The 13,113-nt window shown below is 34.0% G+C and overlaps 1 protein-coding gene across 4 annotated transcripts in view; it reads right to left on the reverse strand.

Moving 5' to 3' along the window:
- WDR7 (WD repeat domain 7) overlaps positions 1-13,113 on the reverse strand; it is a 372,789-nt gene that overhangs the window by 140,564 nt on the left and 219,112 nt on the right. For all 4 annotated transcript variants that reach the window (XM_003926047.4, XM_003926046.4, XM_074383362.1 and 1 more), the window contains one exon: positions 3,742-3,963. In XM_003926047.4, the coding sequence (XP_003926096.1) occupies positions 3,742-3,963 (222 nt within the window). The remainder of the gene's footprint in view (positions 1-3,741; positions 3,964-13,113) is intronic.

Consider the following 13,113-nt stretch of genomic DNA (forward strand, 5'->3'; position numbering starts at 1 on the left):
AAGCGTAACTCCCACAAAAGATTCATCTATGTTCAAAAAAGTACCAGGTATGTTACAAAACTAAGTATGACTTTTGAGTTATGCATCAGTGTTCCTTCCTCCCATCAATGTGGACAGCTGAGGTTTCACTACATTATGAGTTTTCACAGAATGCTTTAGGAGGAAGGTTAGGACTCACTATCTATGCCTCTAACTAAATTAGCAATTAAAGTTCATTAAATATTGTATCTTAATGGCTTTATCTCAAAATGAGGATAATTATTATCTCATTCAATAGGATGCCATAAAGAGTAAATATTTAATGGTAGCAATGCATTCTAAATGCCATATAAACAAACATGGCAATACACAGAGCAGCTTCCAACAGGTTAACATTATAAGATTACGCATGCCTGATCAAAAAGAGTGCATGTAAGTAAGACACAGGATCATTGAGACATCTAACTGTTTTCAAACAGAAGAGCATGATTTAAATTGACAAATCTAAATTTAATTAAAACATCCCAATTCAAATAAGAAACGTCTTGAAAATCCCTGTGGCAGGCAAATTTACCATCAAGGAACTTAAGACCTCTGAGCAAAACAAAAAACAAAAAACAAAAAAAATAGGTTAATGGGATAAAAGTAAAAAGCAAATCCATGATTACCTTTAAAACACTTTTATAATTGTTAAAATAGGCTAAGAACAAGAAAGGAAAAAAATATCAAGGACATTCTACACATTTTAAATTGGTTCTAATAGGTACTATATCATTCGTTCTGATACAGAATTCCTTGCCTGCTACAAACTTCCATAGAATTTACTAAGAAGCATTGCAGCCTTCCCTTTCCATAGCTAGTCCTTCACCCAAAATGCTCAAACAAGAAGCCAGGTTCTAAAACACTTAGATATTTAAAATGGTTGCATAAATTTTATTTATCTTCATTGAGAAAGGTGAGGAGAAACTATGTAAAAGTCCCTCCCCATAGTGCAGTTCAGCCCAGGTTGAGCTCATGCCAGAAATACACTCCAGAATCCCTTTACATATAGTTCAACTTACTATCTTAACAATCCAAATGTTCAGTACTAAGGCCCTTCGATTCCCAATACTTCTTTGAAAAATCTGTTTCTATGCTGCCACAGCTTTTCAAATCCCTCTTTCCCCCTCTTTCCTTTTTTTCTAATGATAGTAGTAACAATTTTCAAATAAAATTATTATAGTTAGTGGACTACTGAAGTCCCCATTATTGTGTAGCTATCTCATTTCTTAGTTCTAGTAGTAATTGTTCTATAAATTTGGAAGCTCCAGTGCTGGGTGTACATAGATTTAAAATTGGGATATTTTCCTGTTGGACAAGTCCTTTTACCATTATATAATGTCCCTCTTTGTCTTCCTACTGTTGCTTTAAAATTTATTTTGTCTGAGAATAGCTACTCCTGCTCATTTTTGGTGTCCATTTGCATGAAATATCTTTTTCTACCCCTTTAACTTAAGTTTATATGAATCATTATGTGTTATGTGAGTCCCTTGAAGACAGCAGATACCTGCTTGATGAATTCTTATCCAGTCTGTCATTCTGTATCTTTTAAGTGGAGCATTTAGGCCATTTACATTCAACATTAGTATTGAGATATGAAGTACTGTCCTATTCATTATGCTATTTGTTGCCTGAATACTTTTTTTTTTTTAATTTATTGTATTTTTGTTTTGTAGGTCCTGTGAAATTTATTCTTTCAGGAGGTTCTATTTTGGTGTATTTCACGGATTTGTTTCAAGATTAGAGTGAACTGGCAATCAACCTAACAGGAAAAAATTTTTGCAATCTATGCATCTGACAAAGGGCTAATATCCAGAATCTACAAATAACTAAAACAGATTTACAAGAAAAAAACACAAACCAACCCATTCAAAAGTGGGCAAAGGACATGAACAGACACTTTTCAAAAGAAGACATACATGAGGCCAATAAACATGAAATAATGCTCATCATCACTGGTCATTAGAGAAATGCAAATCAAAACCACACTGAGATGCCATCTCACACCAGTTAGAATGGTGATCATTAAAAAATCTGGAGACAACAGATGCTGGAGAGGATGTGGAGAAATAGGAACACTTTTACACTGTTGGTGTGAGAGTAAATTAGTTCAGCCATTGTGGAAGACAGTGTGGTGATTCCTCAAGGACCTAGAAATAGAAATTCCATTTGACCCAACAATCCCATTACTGGGTATGTATCCAAAGGATTATAAATCATTCTATTATAAAGACACATGCACACTTATGTTCACTGAAGCACTGTTTACAATAGCAAAACCTGGAACCAACCCAAATGCCTATCAATGATAGACTAGACAAGGAAAATGTGGCACATATACACCATGGAATACTATGCAGCTGTAAAAAACGATGAGTTTGTGTCCTTTTTAGGGACATGCATGAATCTGGAAACCATAATTCTCAGCATACTGACACAAGAACCTCTCTATGTCCTGCCAGCATTATGCAAAAAATGGAGATAACAGGGATCCACTTTACAGGGTTATTACCAGGATGAAGTGAGTTAATGCAAGGAAAGAACTTTAAAAAAAAAAAAAAAAAAAAAAAAAAAAAAAGAAGTGCTCAAAATAGTTGCTTTATTGTGGTTGTTGGCGGTATTGTTTAAATTTAAATGTTATTACTCTGATTCTCAAATTGAGATCAAGAGATTATCACCAGTAAGTATTTGTTGAATGAAGTCTTTAAAAAAAAGTGATAGGAGGGGCAGCTAAGTCTATTGAAGGGCTTTTATAATAAAAGTCACTAACATGGCCATGAGTTTTACAGAAAGAGTGTGTGGCAATGGCCCAGTGAAGTTCACTGCTGTCATAAATAACAAAGTAACATGCATCTTTTTCTTTTACTTAAAGGCCAAAAAGCAAAAGGATCTATAGCATTTTGCTCCACAAGAATATTTTGTGATGTAGTCAGTAGGACTTATTTGTTCTTTAAGAGAACACAATTTATTAGAAATAATTTTGCCAAATGGTGCCACATGCCACTTTGACCTTACTGAAAGGAGTTGACACCCAGTACTAACACAGCTTATTTTAAAGCACCCTTATCCATTATTAACATACGAAGCATAGAACCAAAGACAGTAGAAAGACACAGCCCTTTGAATTTTGACTGTTATAGTCTGTAGTCATTTTAAAACTGTTACTGGAATATTTTTGAAATTACACGGATATTTCATAATTCATCATGCAAGCTCTTTCCAATAAACACATTATTTATATGTATTACATATACATACTAATTTATTAATATGCCATTTAACAAATATTTTTGAGCATTTATTTATTGAAAGGAGAACAAATATATTTTCTTTTCAAAAGAAAAGATTGGTTTTCTACCCCACAACTGACTTTTCACACCACATTCAGAACAAACTGCATAGTTTTCCAGAAATTATTTTAGGAGTTTTAACTTGAAGCTAGCTTTCATAAATTTTGGCTAAAATCTGGACCAACAATGCAAAAATACAAAGGTCAGAAATGTGTATTTTGAGAAAAGCATTTAAAAGCCTAAGTTTTAACTTTTAAAAAGGAGTTCAGGTTACTAAAACTAATGGGAAATGTGCCAGACTGTACTGCTTTCTAACTTTATGCAAGCAATCTAAAAGGGTTAATATTCAGGATATATTCAATATTATGAGATTTTGCTGACAAATAATATGTATCAAGAAGCAACGATCAGCATTAGAAATTTTAAAACTTACAAGTATGTCTCGCCAGCGAGTAGTTGGATCCACCACTAGTCAACCCAAATCCCTCAGGAATTTGGCTAGAGCTTCGAGGTCTGGTCAATAGCTTAGGAGGTTCAATTTCAGCACCAAATTCGGCTCCTATTACTCCAAGTAAAACAATAGCAGTAGCTTGCTTTCGTCTTTCCTCATAAGATGTAGAAATTTTTTTCATTTGTGGGACACTTGATAAGCAACCTGAAAACCAAAACATAGAATCTCCATTTAAAACAAATCAATAGAAAAAAAGACATATGATTAGAAAAACATTCAATATTGCACATTCTGGAAAGAACAGTATTTCCAAGAAATGGCACTAGGCGAAGTTGTTACAAAAGAATGAATTTAGATAGACCCCATCTTTCAACATGCAAAAAAACAAACAAAAACAAAAAACCCTGAAAATTGATCATAGTCTTAAATGTAAGAGCTAAAACAAAAGAACTCTAAGAAGACAACATAGGTGTTTATGTTTGTAATTTGGGGCTATATAATGATTTCTCAGATATGATATCAAAAGCATGAGTAATTTTTTAAAAAATGTACATAGGATTTCATCAATATTAAAAACTTTTGTGCTTGAAAAGACTAATAGAGAAAGGATAAAGACAACCCGCAGACTCAGAAACTCTTTATCAAACCACGTATCTAATAAAAATTATCTCCAGAATATATAAAAACTCTTGCGACTCAATAGTAAGAACAATCCGAATAGATATTCTTTGAAAGTTGTATGAATGGTCAATATGCACATGAACATTAGTCATTAGGAAAATGCAATGCAAAACCACAATGGGATACCACTTCACATCCACTAGAATGGCTGCAATGAAAAAGACCGTCGCGGTGCTGTTGAGGATGCACAGAAACGGAAACCTTCACGCTTTGTTGAGGGGCATGATAAAAATGGCACAACTACTTCGGAAAAAAGTTTGGCAGATCCTCAACAAGTTTGACATAGAGTTACCATGTGGCCCAGCAATTCCACTCCAAGATATCTCCCAAAGAGAAATGACACACATGTATACACAAAGACTTGTACATGGATGCTCTTAGCAGCATTCTTCAAAATAGGCTTGGAAACAACTTAAATGCCCATCAACTGAATCATAAGGAAAACGTATTAGGTTGGTGCAAAAGTAATCACAGTTTTTGACAAAAATCATGATTACTTTTGTACCAACCTAAGTATATCCATTCAAAATTAGATTACTCAGCAATAAAAAGGAATGAAGTACTGATACATGCCACATGAATGACGTTGAAAACACTATGCTAAGGGGAAGAAGCTGGTCACAAAGGACCAGATATTGTATGATTCCGTTTATATGAAATGTTCACAATAGGCAAATCCACAGAGACAGAAAGCAGATTAGTGGAGTGGGGTAAAATGGTTAACAATCTCTAATTAGTACTAGTTTTTGGAGGCAATGAAAATGTTCTAAAATTAGATTGAGGTAGAATCTGTACAACCCCAAATATGCTAGGAATCACTGAATTCAACATTTTAAAAGGATGACTTTTATAGAACATAAATCTTACCTCAATACATTTTTTAGAAAGATTGCTCATTAATTTATTAAGTTGTTCATTAATTGAAAAAATATTTATTAGGTATCCACTTTGGATCAGAAAATTACAAAGCATGAAAATAGCCCAGGTTTCTAAGAATCTCACAAGTACATGAAAAAAAGAGAATATCTTGGATTTAAGACTTAAAGGATAAGTCTTGCAGCCAATAAGAGGGATGGGCCATACAAGGAGGAGAAGGATGATGATTACCACTAGTATGGGCTGGAATGCAAAACAGAAATCAGATATTTGAAGAAATACTTGTTACTGAAGCAAAGTTCAGCATAGTCTCACATTCAGAAGAAAAAGCAGAAGGATATATAAAAAAATATTAAAAATTTTTAAATACCTTTACTGGGATACCAATAAATAATAGGAATGTTAACATTTTTTTTTAAATCCTTCATTTCTTTTTTCTTTCTCTCTCTTTTTTTTTTTAATAAACATAAATGTGCATGTGTCTTTATAGTAGAATGATTTATAACCCTTTGGGTATATACCTAGTCATGGGATCGCCGGGTCAAATGGTATCTCTGGCTGTATTTGAACTTTCTACAACTATTAATAACAGAAACAAGCGAATGTTAGACTAATAACTGTGTAAAGGAGCAATGGTCAATTTTTTTTTAAAAAAAAAAAAGAAGGAAAAAAAGAAAGAGAGAAAGAAAGAAAAAAGAATGAAGGAGAGAAAGAAAGAGGAAGAGGGAGAGAATGGAAGTGTTGCTTTATTGCCCAGGTTAGAATGCAGTCTAAAAATGGGTACTGAAAACCTCTTTTATACCAATAATTGTGCTCAATAATGGGGACAGGAAAAAATGAGGGAAGAAAATAACAAACAAGCAGCCAATCAATATTTCATCTAAACCTGTAAGTAGGTGTGACACGGTGCTGATAAGAATGTGTATTTTGTATATTTAAAGTGGAGAGTTCTATAAATGTTTAAGTTTACTTGTTCCAGATCCGAGTTCAAGTCCTGGATATATAACATACATACCATTCCTAATACATATTATTACTTCTAAAAATTTCCTTTTTCAACCTCACTCCTGCCACATTCTTTTAAGACTTGTACAATTCTGCTCTTTAGTTCTACTCCACTCTAAAAATAGTCTACCATTATTTTTTGATATTTATTATGCATTATAAGCATCCACAGAATTGTTAGAAAATATACACATAAATCATGACAAACTTGTACACAATTAACAAACTTTATAAAATACTGATGTTTTCCAAAGGTTTCCGATTTTAATAAAGTAATTAACTAACCTGGGTATTATCAAAGCCTACCATAGACTGTGTCTTGACCTCACTGCCTTGCCCTCCTGCCCTAAAGGTCACCACGATTCTGACATTTTCTAATTTTTATCTATTATTTAATCATATCAATGTTACCTGAAATAAATTAATATATTTTCTGGTCTTGAACTATGCTTCCATATCTGCGGTAAACCCTGGATAAACGTATGCATGGATGGGCAGTGACAGATAGATACACCGATAGATATACACACCGACAGACAGATCCTGAACTAACTTTGCTGATAGGCTTTTTTACATTTATGTTTATAAGTGAGATTGCTCTATAATTTTTTCATCTTCTATACTTAGTATCAACATAATACAAGCTTCAAAAAATGAGTTAAGTGATGTTCGCTCTCTCAGTCCCTGAGGTCTCCCTTCCAACATTCCTTGAAAACAGCTGAAGGATTCTTGAAGTTTCATGAAAATTCTCCTCTAAAACTATTAAGAGTCTGCATCTTGGGACACTCCTTATCTAGAGTCAGAGGGTAGGAGATGGTGGCAAAAGTAGCAGCAAGAAGGAAGGAATATTTATTATAAATTTATATTCTTTAATAGCTCCTCATTCAGTTTGACTTTCTTAAATCCTTTCCAGCAGATTATAATTTTAAAAGATTTCATCTACATTTTTAAATGTATTGGTATGAAATTATTTATAGTATTCTCTACATTATTAAAAAAACTCAAGTATATCAGCAGCTACGGATCCTTTAAACACTGTACATTTATATCTTCTCTAATATTATTTTTCATGCTTTTCCCCAAGTTTTCCTGGAAATATATATTTTACCAAATTATTTTTGTTTGGGTTTTTATTTTTGTAGAGACAGGGTTTCACTATGTTGCCCAAGGTGGTCTCGTACTCCTGGCCTCCAGTGATCTTCCTGCTTTCTCTTCCCAAAGTGCTGGGATTATAGGCATAAGCCACTTTGCTCAGTCTCAGATTATTGTTTAAAAAAACACTTTGGTTTTGATCCTATGTATCGTTGTTTTTTATCTCGTTAATTTCTGCTCTTATTTTTATGATTTCTCCTCTACTATCTTTACATTATCTCTTCTCTCTGTTTCACTTCTAGTTTCTTAAGTTGAAGAGCACTCACTTATTTTCACTGTTTCATATTATGGTTAACATTGCCAGTCACATACTTAACACACACATTTTCCTCTTATCAATTTTTTTCTGAGTAGCAATGTACTCAGATCTTTTCAAAGTCCTTTCAGGAACTGAGGAAGCCATAGCCTAGCTCCTGGCTTTACATTTTATTCATGATGTATTTTAAGTCCTCTTTAGCCCATAGGAGCCAAAAGCCTGCTTCTGGAAAGCAGCTAATGGTTTCAGCCCAGATCATTACATTTCTATTTCATTACTGGTCCATAGAGACATCTTTTTTGAGTCAGTTATGTCTCTTTGGTTTTCTCTTTGTATATTTTATCCATCATAGCAATGTATTTGGCACAGGAGGATTAAAAAAGTGAACTCCTGGAGCCATCTTGATTGGAGGTCAGCTTTCTGCTTTTTCTAGTGTTAATCCACCTAGTTTCTCTGGCCACTTTCAGTTCTTTGCTTTATTATGTTGATTAAATGAGTACAACAAAGGTCACTCAAAACTCAGTATGCCAATCCAGAAATTAGCAGCAAGGCCCTCTGCCTACTTTTTGGTATTTTGTTTTATCTATTTGTTTTGCTTTGTTGTTCTGTATTACTGGAGGTAAGGCAAAATAAAGAGGTGCCAAACCATGAGAGGCCTCGTATGGCAAGCTGAAGACTTCCAACCTATGGTTAATTGAAAGCCGCTGAATAGTTTTGTACAAGGTGGTGATGTTAGATTCATTCACTTTTAAATCATGGTAGTGGCAGTATGGAGGATGAACTGTTAGGTCAAATAAGACTGGTGTCAAGGAAAACCAAAAGAAGACTCATACAATGATCAGGCGGAGAACAGTAAGAACCAGTGGTGGTAGGAGTTCATTCCATCCATTATTGAACTTGGATACTCAGCATGTAAGAATTGCATGTCTTATGTATGCCTGGCATTATGCTAGATAAAATTAATATAAGAAAAGTAAAGCCCTGCCCTCACTGAACTTAAGGGGTACTAAAAAGGCATTGGAAATACATAGGTTACAGAATCAATGAGAACTTTCTGGATGTAAAGAACAGTGTGTTCAGGAACTTAAAGCGTGAAGTGGCCTGTGGATTTCTATTTCAAGGACAGGTAAATTGGCTGGAACTCTAACCCTAGAGGAGAAAATGAGGCAGGAGAGGCAGGCAAAGGCCAGATCATATACGATTCTGTAGGTCACATGCACATTCCAATTTGTATCCCACAAACAGTGGGAAGATGTGCAAGATATGTGTTAAACTATAGCATAACTTAATTAGATTTAGGGTTTTAAAAATCCACTGTAAGCACACTATAAAGAATATTAGAAGTGGAGTGATCACTTGGGGGGTACTGAAGAAAATTGCGATGTTAAACAGAAGATACAGGAAGTAGAGAGCTTTACGATATAATATACGGTGAGGTCTGAGAAGATGGAAATATGGCAGAAAGATTTGAGATGTCATATCCTAAGTTCTTTTAAAAAATCCTAATTAAAACAAACCAACCTTGTCAAGAAAGTAGATACAGCCTTTCCAGAACTTTAAAAAATTTCTGGAGGACATGACTTTATAGTATACACTTTAAATTCCATTGTTTAGCTGTGCTGAAAGACACAAAAAAATCTGGATGTTGGCAAGGAAACCTACTTGAATCTAATAAATGGAAATTATAGGATATTATAAAGAATCTAATAATTGAAAAAGAACTGAGAAAGTGGCATGAGAGCACATAGGAGAGTTGGTTACCTAGAAAACTAAGATGGTAACACCAGAGAGTATTACTCACTTGGATTCCCAAAATGTTTGGTGCGATTATGAATACAAAAAAGATTTGTTGTTGCTGTTATGGTTTCTTAGCTTCTGCACATTGTACTTTTTTTTTTTAAAGTTAGTTCTGGATGTTTGCCATTCGCTTTTAAGTAGTGTACAGAAAGGAAAAATCTGAAAGGAGCCCACAGATAATAGATTTATCTTTAAAACTATTCTAATTGCTCATGTAAAATTTTGGTTATGACCTATTTTCTTAATTTGTTGAATTTTGTATAGGATATTGCAGATTACATGCAGGTTTATTAATGATGCTCTAATGTTACAAATTATTTTGTCATGGTAAATCATATTTTATGAATTACATTTTTTAATAAAAATATTTTAAATTAATAAATATTTAAAATATCTTCTAGTCTGACACCAAAGTATGCATTTCTCTCTTCATGGAAATTTTCTGGTTTAAAGACAGAGAGGAAGTGTCAGTAAAAGTAGTAGCAGAGATATGTTATTACACATTCAAAGTATGACACCAATCTGTGATAGCTATGGTAACTAAAGCAAGAAAAAAACACCTAAAAGTGTAATCGTACTAAGAAAAAAATCGATAATCATTGCCTCTGTGTTTAGAGAAACCTTAATTCTAGAAAAAGCGATATGTAACAGTCTGATAATCTGTATCTCAGGGCACACATTTAAAACCAACTTTGTTTACATATAAGAACAGACACAGGAGGAAAAGCTCTGCGGCACTGCATCTAGATTCATGGACTATATATTTTACCCTTTACATAGCATTCTTGAAACAGGAAGCAAACCGAGCTCCCCTCCCCCATGTCTCAGCAAGAGCACGCTCCATAACAATAGTTCAAAGGAAAGCTCTATTCTGCAGTTGCACTGATTGTTCTGTCAGCTGACCTCTGCAGAAGGGAATTGCTAACCGCTGCCTTGCTCCTTAGCTGACAAATGAATGATCGCAGCTCCATCTATTTTCACTATGGCTGCCTCTAGCCCAGGTGCTCAGACGGAGAGCCTGGTGTGACATCTTAGATCAAGATGAATTGGCACAAACTCCTGATCCAAGATTGTTTTATACCATTTAATTTAGTTTCTTCCCCTGCTTGGATGAGCACAGCTCTGGTTATGGATTTCTATTCTAATGTACTGAAGCAGGCCCTGAAAGAAGCCAATGAAGCAGCTGCTGGAGCAAGGGACTGCAGGGATACTGATCAATAGGCAAGGCATTGACCCCAGCCGTTCAGCCTCTGCAACGGCCACTGCTTGAAGCGGGAGGGGGCACAGAAGCACACATGGGCTCCTTCCAGTAGGAAATTAAACAACAGGGGCATTTGGTGAGCTCCACCTCCGTCCCTGGTCCCCCACCTTCTCTATGTTCCTTTTGTTTAATTGCCTCAATTTTGTCTTAACTCCCACTCCTGGGGAAGGCATTAAGACTTCAGGGAAGTTTTAATACTGTACTTTCAGTCATCTGTAAATTTTATTCCTAAGCTAATAGAAAGAATAGTAACAGGTGCCCTCTGCTAAGTGGCCAAAATATGAAATCTTAATTAGCTGTCAAGTACATCACTTGGTGTAGTTTAAAGTTTGGTATGTACATAGGCGCATAAGAACACCGTCCAACTGGCAATTAACACTACTGATGCTGAATTTCTACAGTATGCAATTTTTATCAGGATTCAGATCTAAAAAGATGATAGCTCTTTGTTAGTAAGAAAATAGGTAAAAAAGAAGGAAAAAAGGAGTCCCTAAAGGAGACACTGACTGATTAGTGATTCTCTAAGGTAGAGCTGTCCATCCCTGCTACTGTTCTAAAAATAACATGGCAATTTCTCATTCCTACAGTTTTTCAAATTTGGAAATATCTTTAAATGATTGGTTTGCCTGTATTTTCTGTTAAATGATAGAAGAAATATGTAATTAGTTGTGATGTTATCCTACAAATAGAATGACAGCCAAATGAAAGATTTTGAGATATTAAAAATAAAATAATTCTGTAAAAGTAAACCTTTCTACGGTTTCATTTGTCTCATGAAAATTTGGTATTTTTTTCACAGAGACATGCCTCCATTTAATCATGCTAAGGGATGATGTGGAGATCCATTTTCTTGACAGGACGGTTGATCACCCTATCACAGTAAGAAAATTAATACCTTCAACTAGCGCTGTGTGGAAAACAGAAGCTGCATGTGATGGCAAAGGACATAAATATTCTACATTTTAAGTTGCAAACAGAATAGCTGTTCTGTGTGAAAATGATATGAGGTCTCATTATTCGGTTACTTACAACAAAATATGAGGCTTTAATTTTGATTAAAACAACCATTTCCTTCATACAGTGTTCTTCAAAAGTACATAATTGTCTTCAGATTTAGCATAATCGACTCCAGATTTATACAAACAGGAGTAAACACTTTACTTACAGCTTAACTAGAATACAGGTAAAATATTTGAGAAGTTTAAGCTATTTAAAGGGCTATGAGATATTGATTACTTCATTTAAAAAGCAGTCAGAGAGTGCAACCAAGAGGTCAAGATAAATTTAACAGTTTGAAGCACTTTACTAAATAACTCTAAAGATCATGTTAATTGGCTTTGTGCAGTTCTAGGGTAAAATTAATTTTATCCTAGCTTACAATAAAAGGATTAAAAGACATATTAAGTTCTTTGGTTTTAACTGGAATAGGAATCAATGGATTTGAATTAAGGCTAAAGGCGGTTTTATGAGAGATGGACTACTAGCAGATACTTTATATGTGCTATTAGCCATATATTGATGGGGCTCTATTATTGCATTAGATATTAAAACCTTGGATAAGTAGATACCAACAATTTACTGCTCTGAGAATACACGTTCAGAACTGTGCTTTGACCTGAAAAAACTGTTTTCAAACATTCAATTCCTTATTTAGAAATAAGTGTCATAATACTTGTTACAGCTGACATATATATAAGTAAATTTCTAGTAAAAATTAAAATATGATTGCATTCAATCAGAACTCCCTTCAGGATAATTATATTGAAAACATAAACTAAAATAAACATCTCATTAGGATTTTTTTTAACCAAGCATACTATATTAAGATTTGGGTTAACATAACAATATGCCAGAAATTTCTGGCACAAGATGGAGTCCAAATGACATTCACAAGGATACAAATAGTTTCTAAACTTGGTGTCAATTGCAATATACCCTAAAACACTCTTTAAAAGATCAGAAATGTCTATTTGTTCATGATAAATAAGATTAAACAATAAAAGTGTTTCTTTACTTTTAACTATTTAATAATATGTTTGAGAATCATATGTATAGAGAGATAAATTGGTTTTACTATTTGCTGCTTGGCAAAGTGAAAAATACAATTTGCATTTAATAAGACATAATTTTAAAAACAGACAGCCGTGACTTTGTAAGACTTTACATAACTGATTAGAAAAACAGTGAGCTCCAAGATCTCACAGCAGAAAACTAAATGGCAACATGTAGAGACTAAAATACTTTCTATCATGGTTCTTTACAGTCTTGTTTCATTTGCAATAAAGTGTTTGCTAATATTAGATTTTGATTAATTATTAAAGAGCAA

This window comes from Saimiri boliviensis, chromosome 13, assembly GCF_048565385.1.
Source record: "Saimiri boliviensis isolate mSaiBol1 chromosome 13, mSaiBol1.pri, whole genome shotgun sequence".
Taxonomy (NCBI): domain Eukaryota; kingdom Metazoa; phylum Chordata; class Mammalia; order Primates; family Cebidae; genus Saimiri; species Saimiri boliviensis.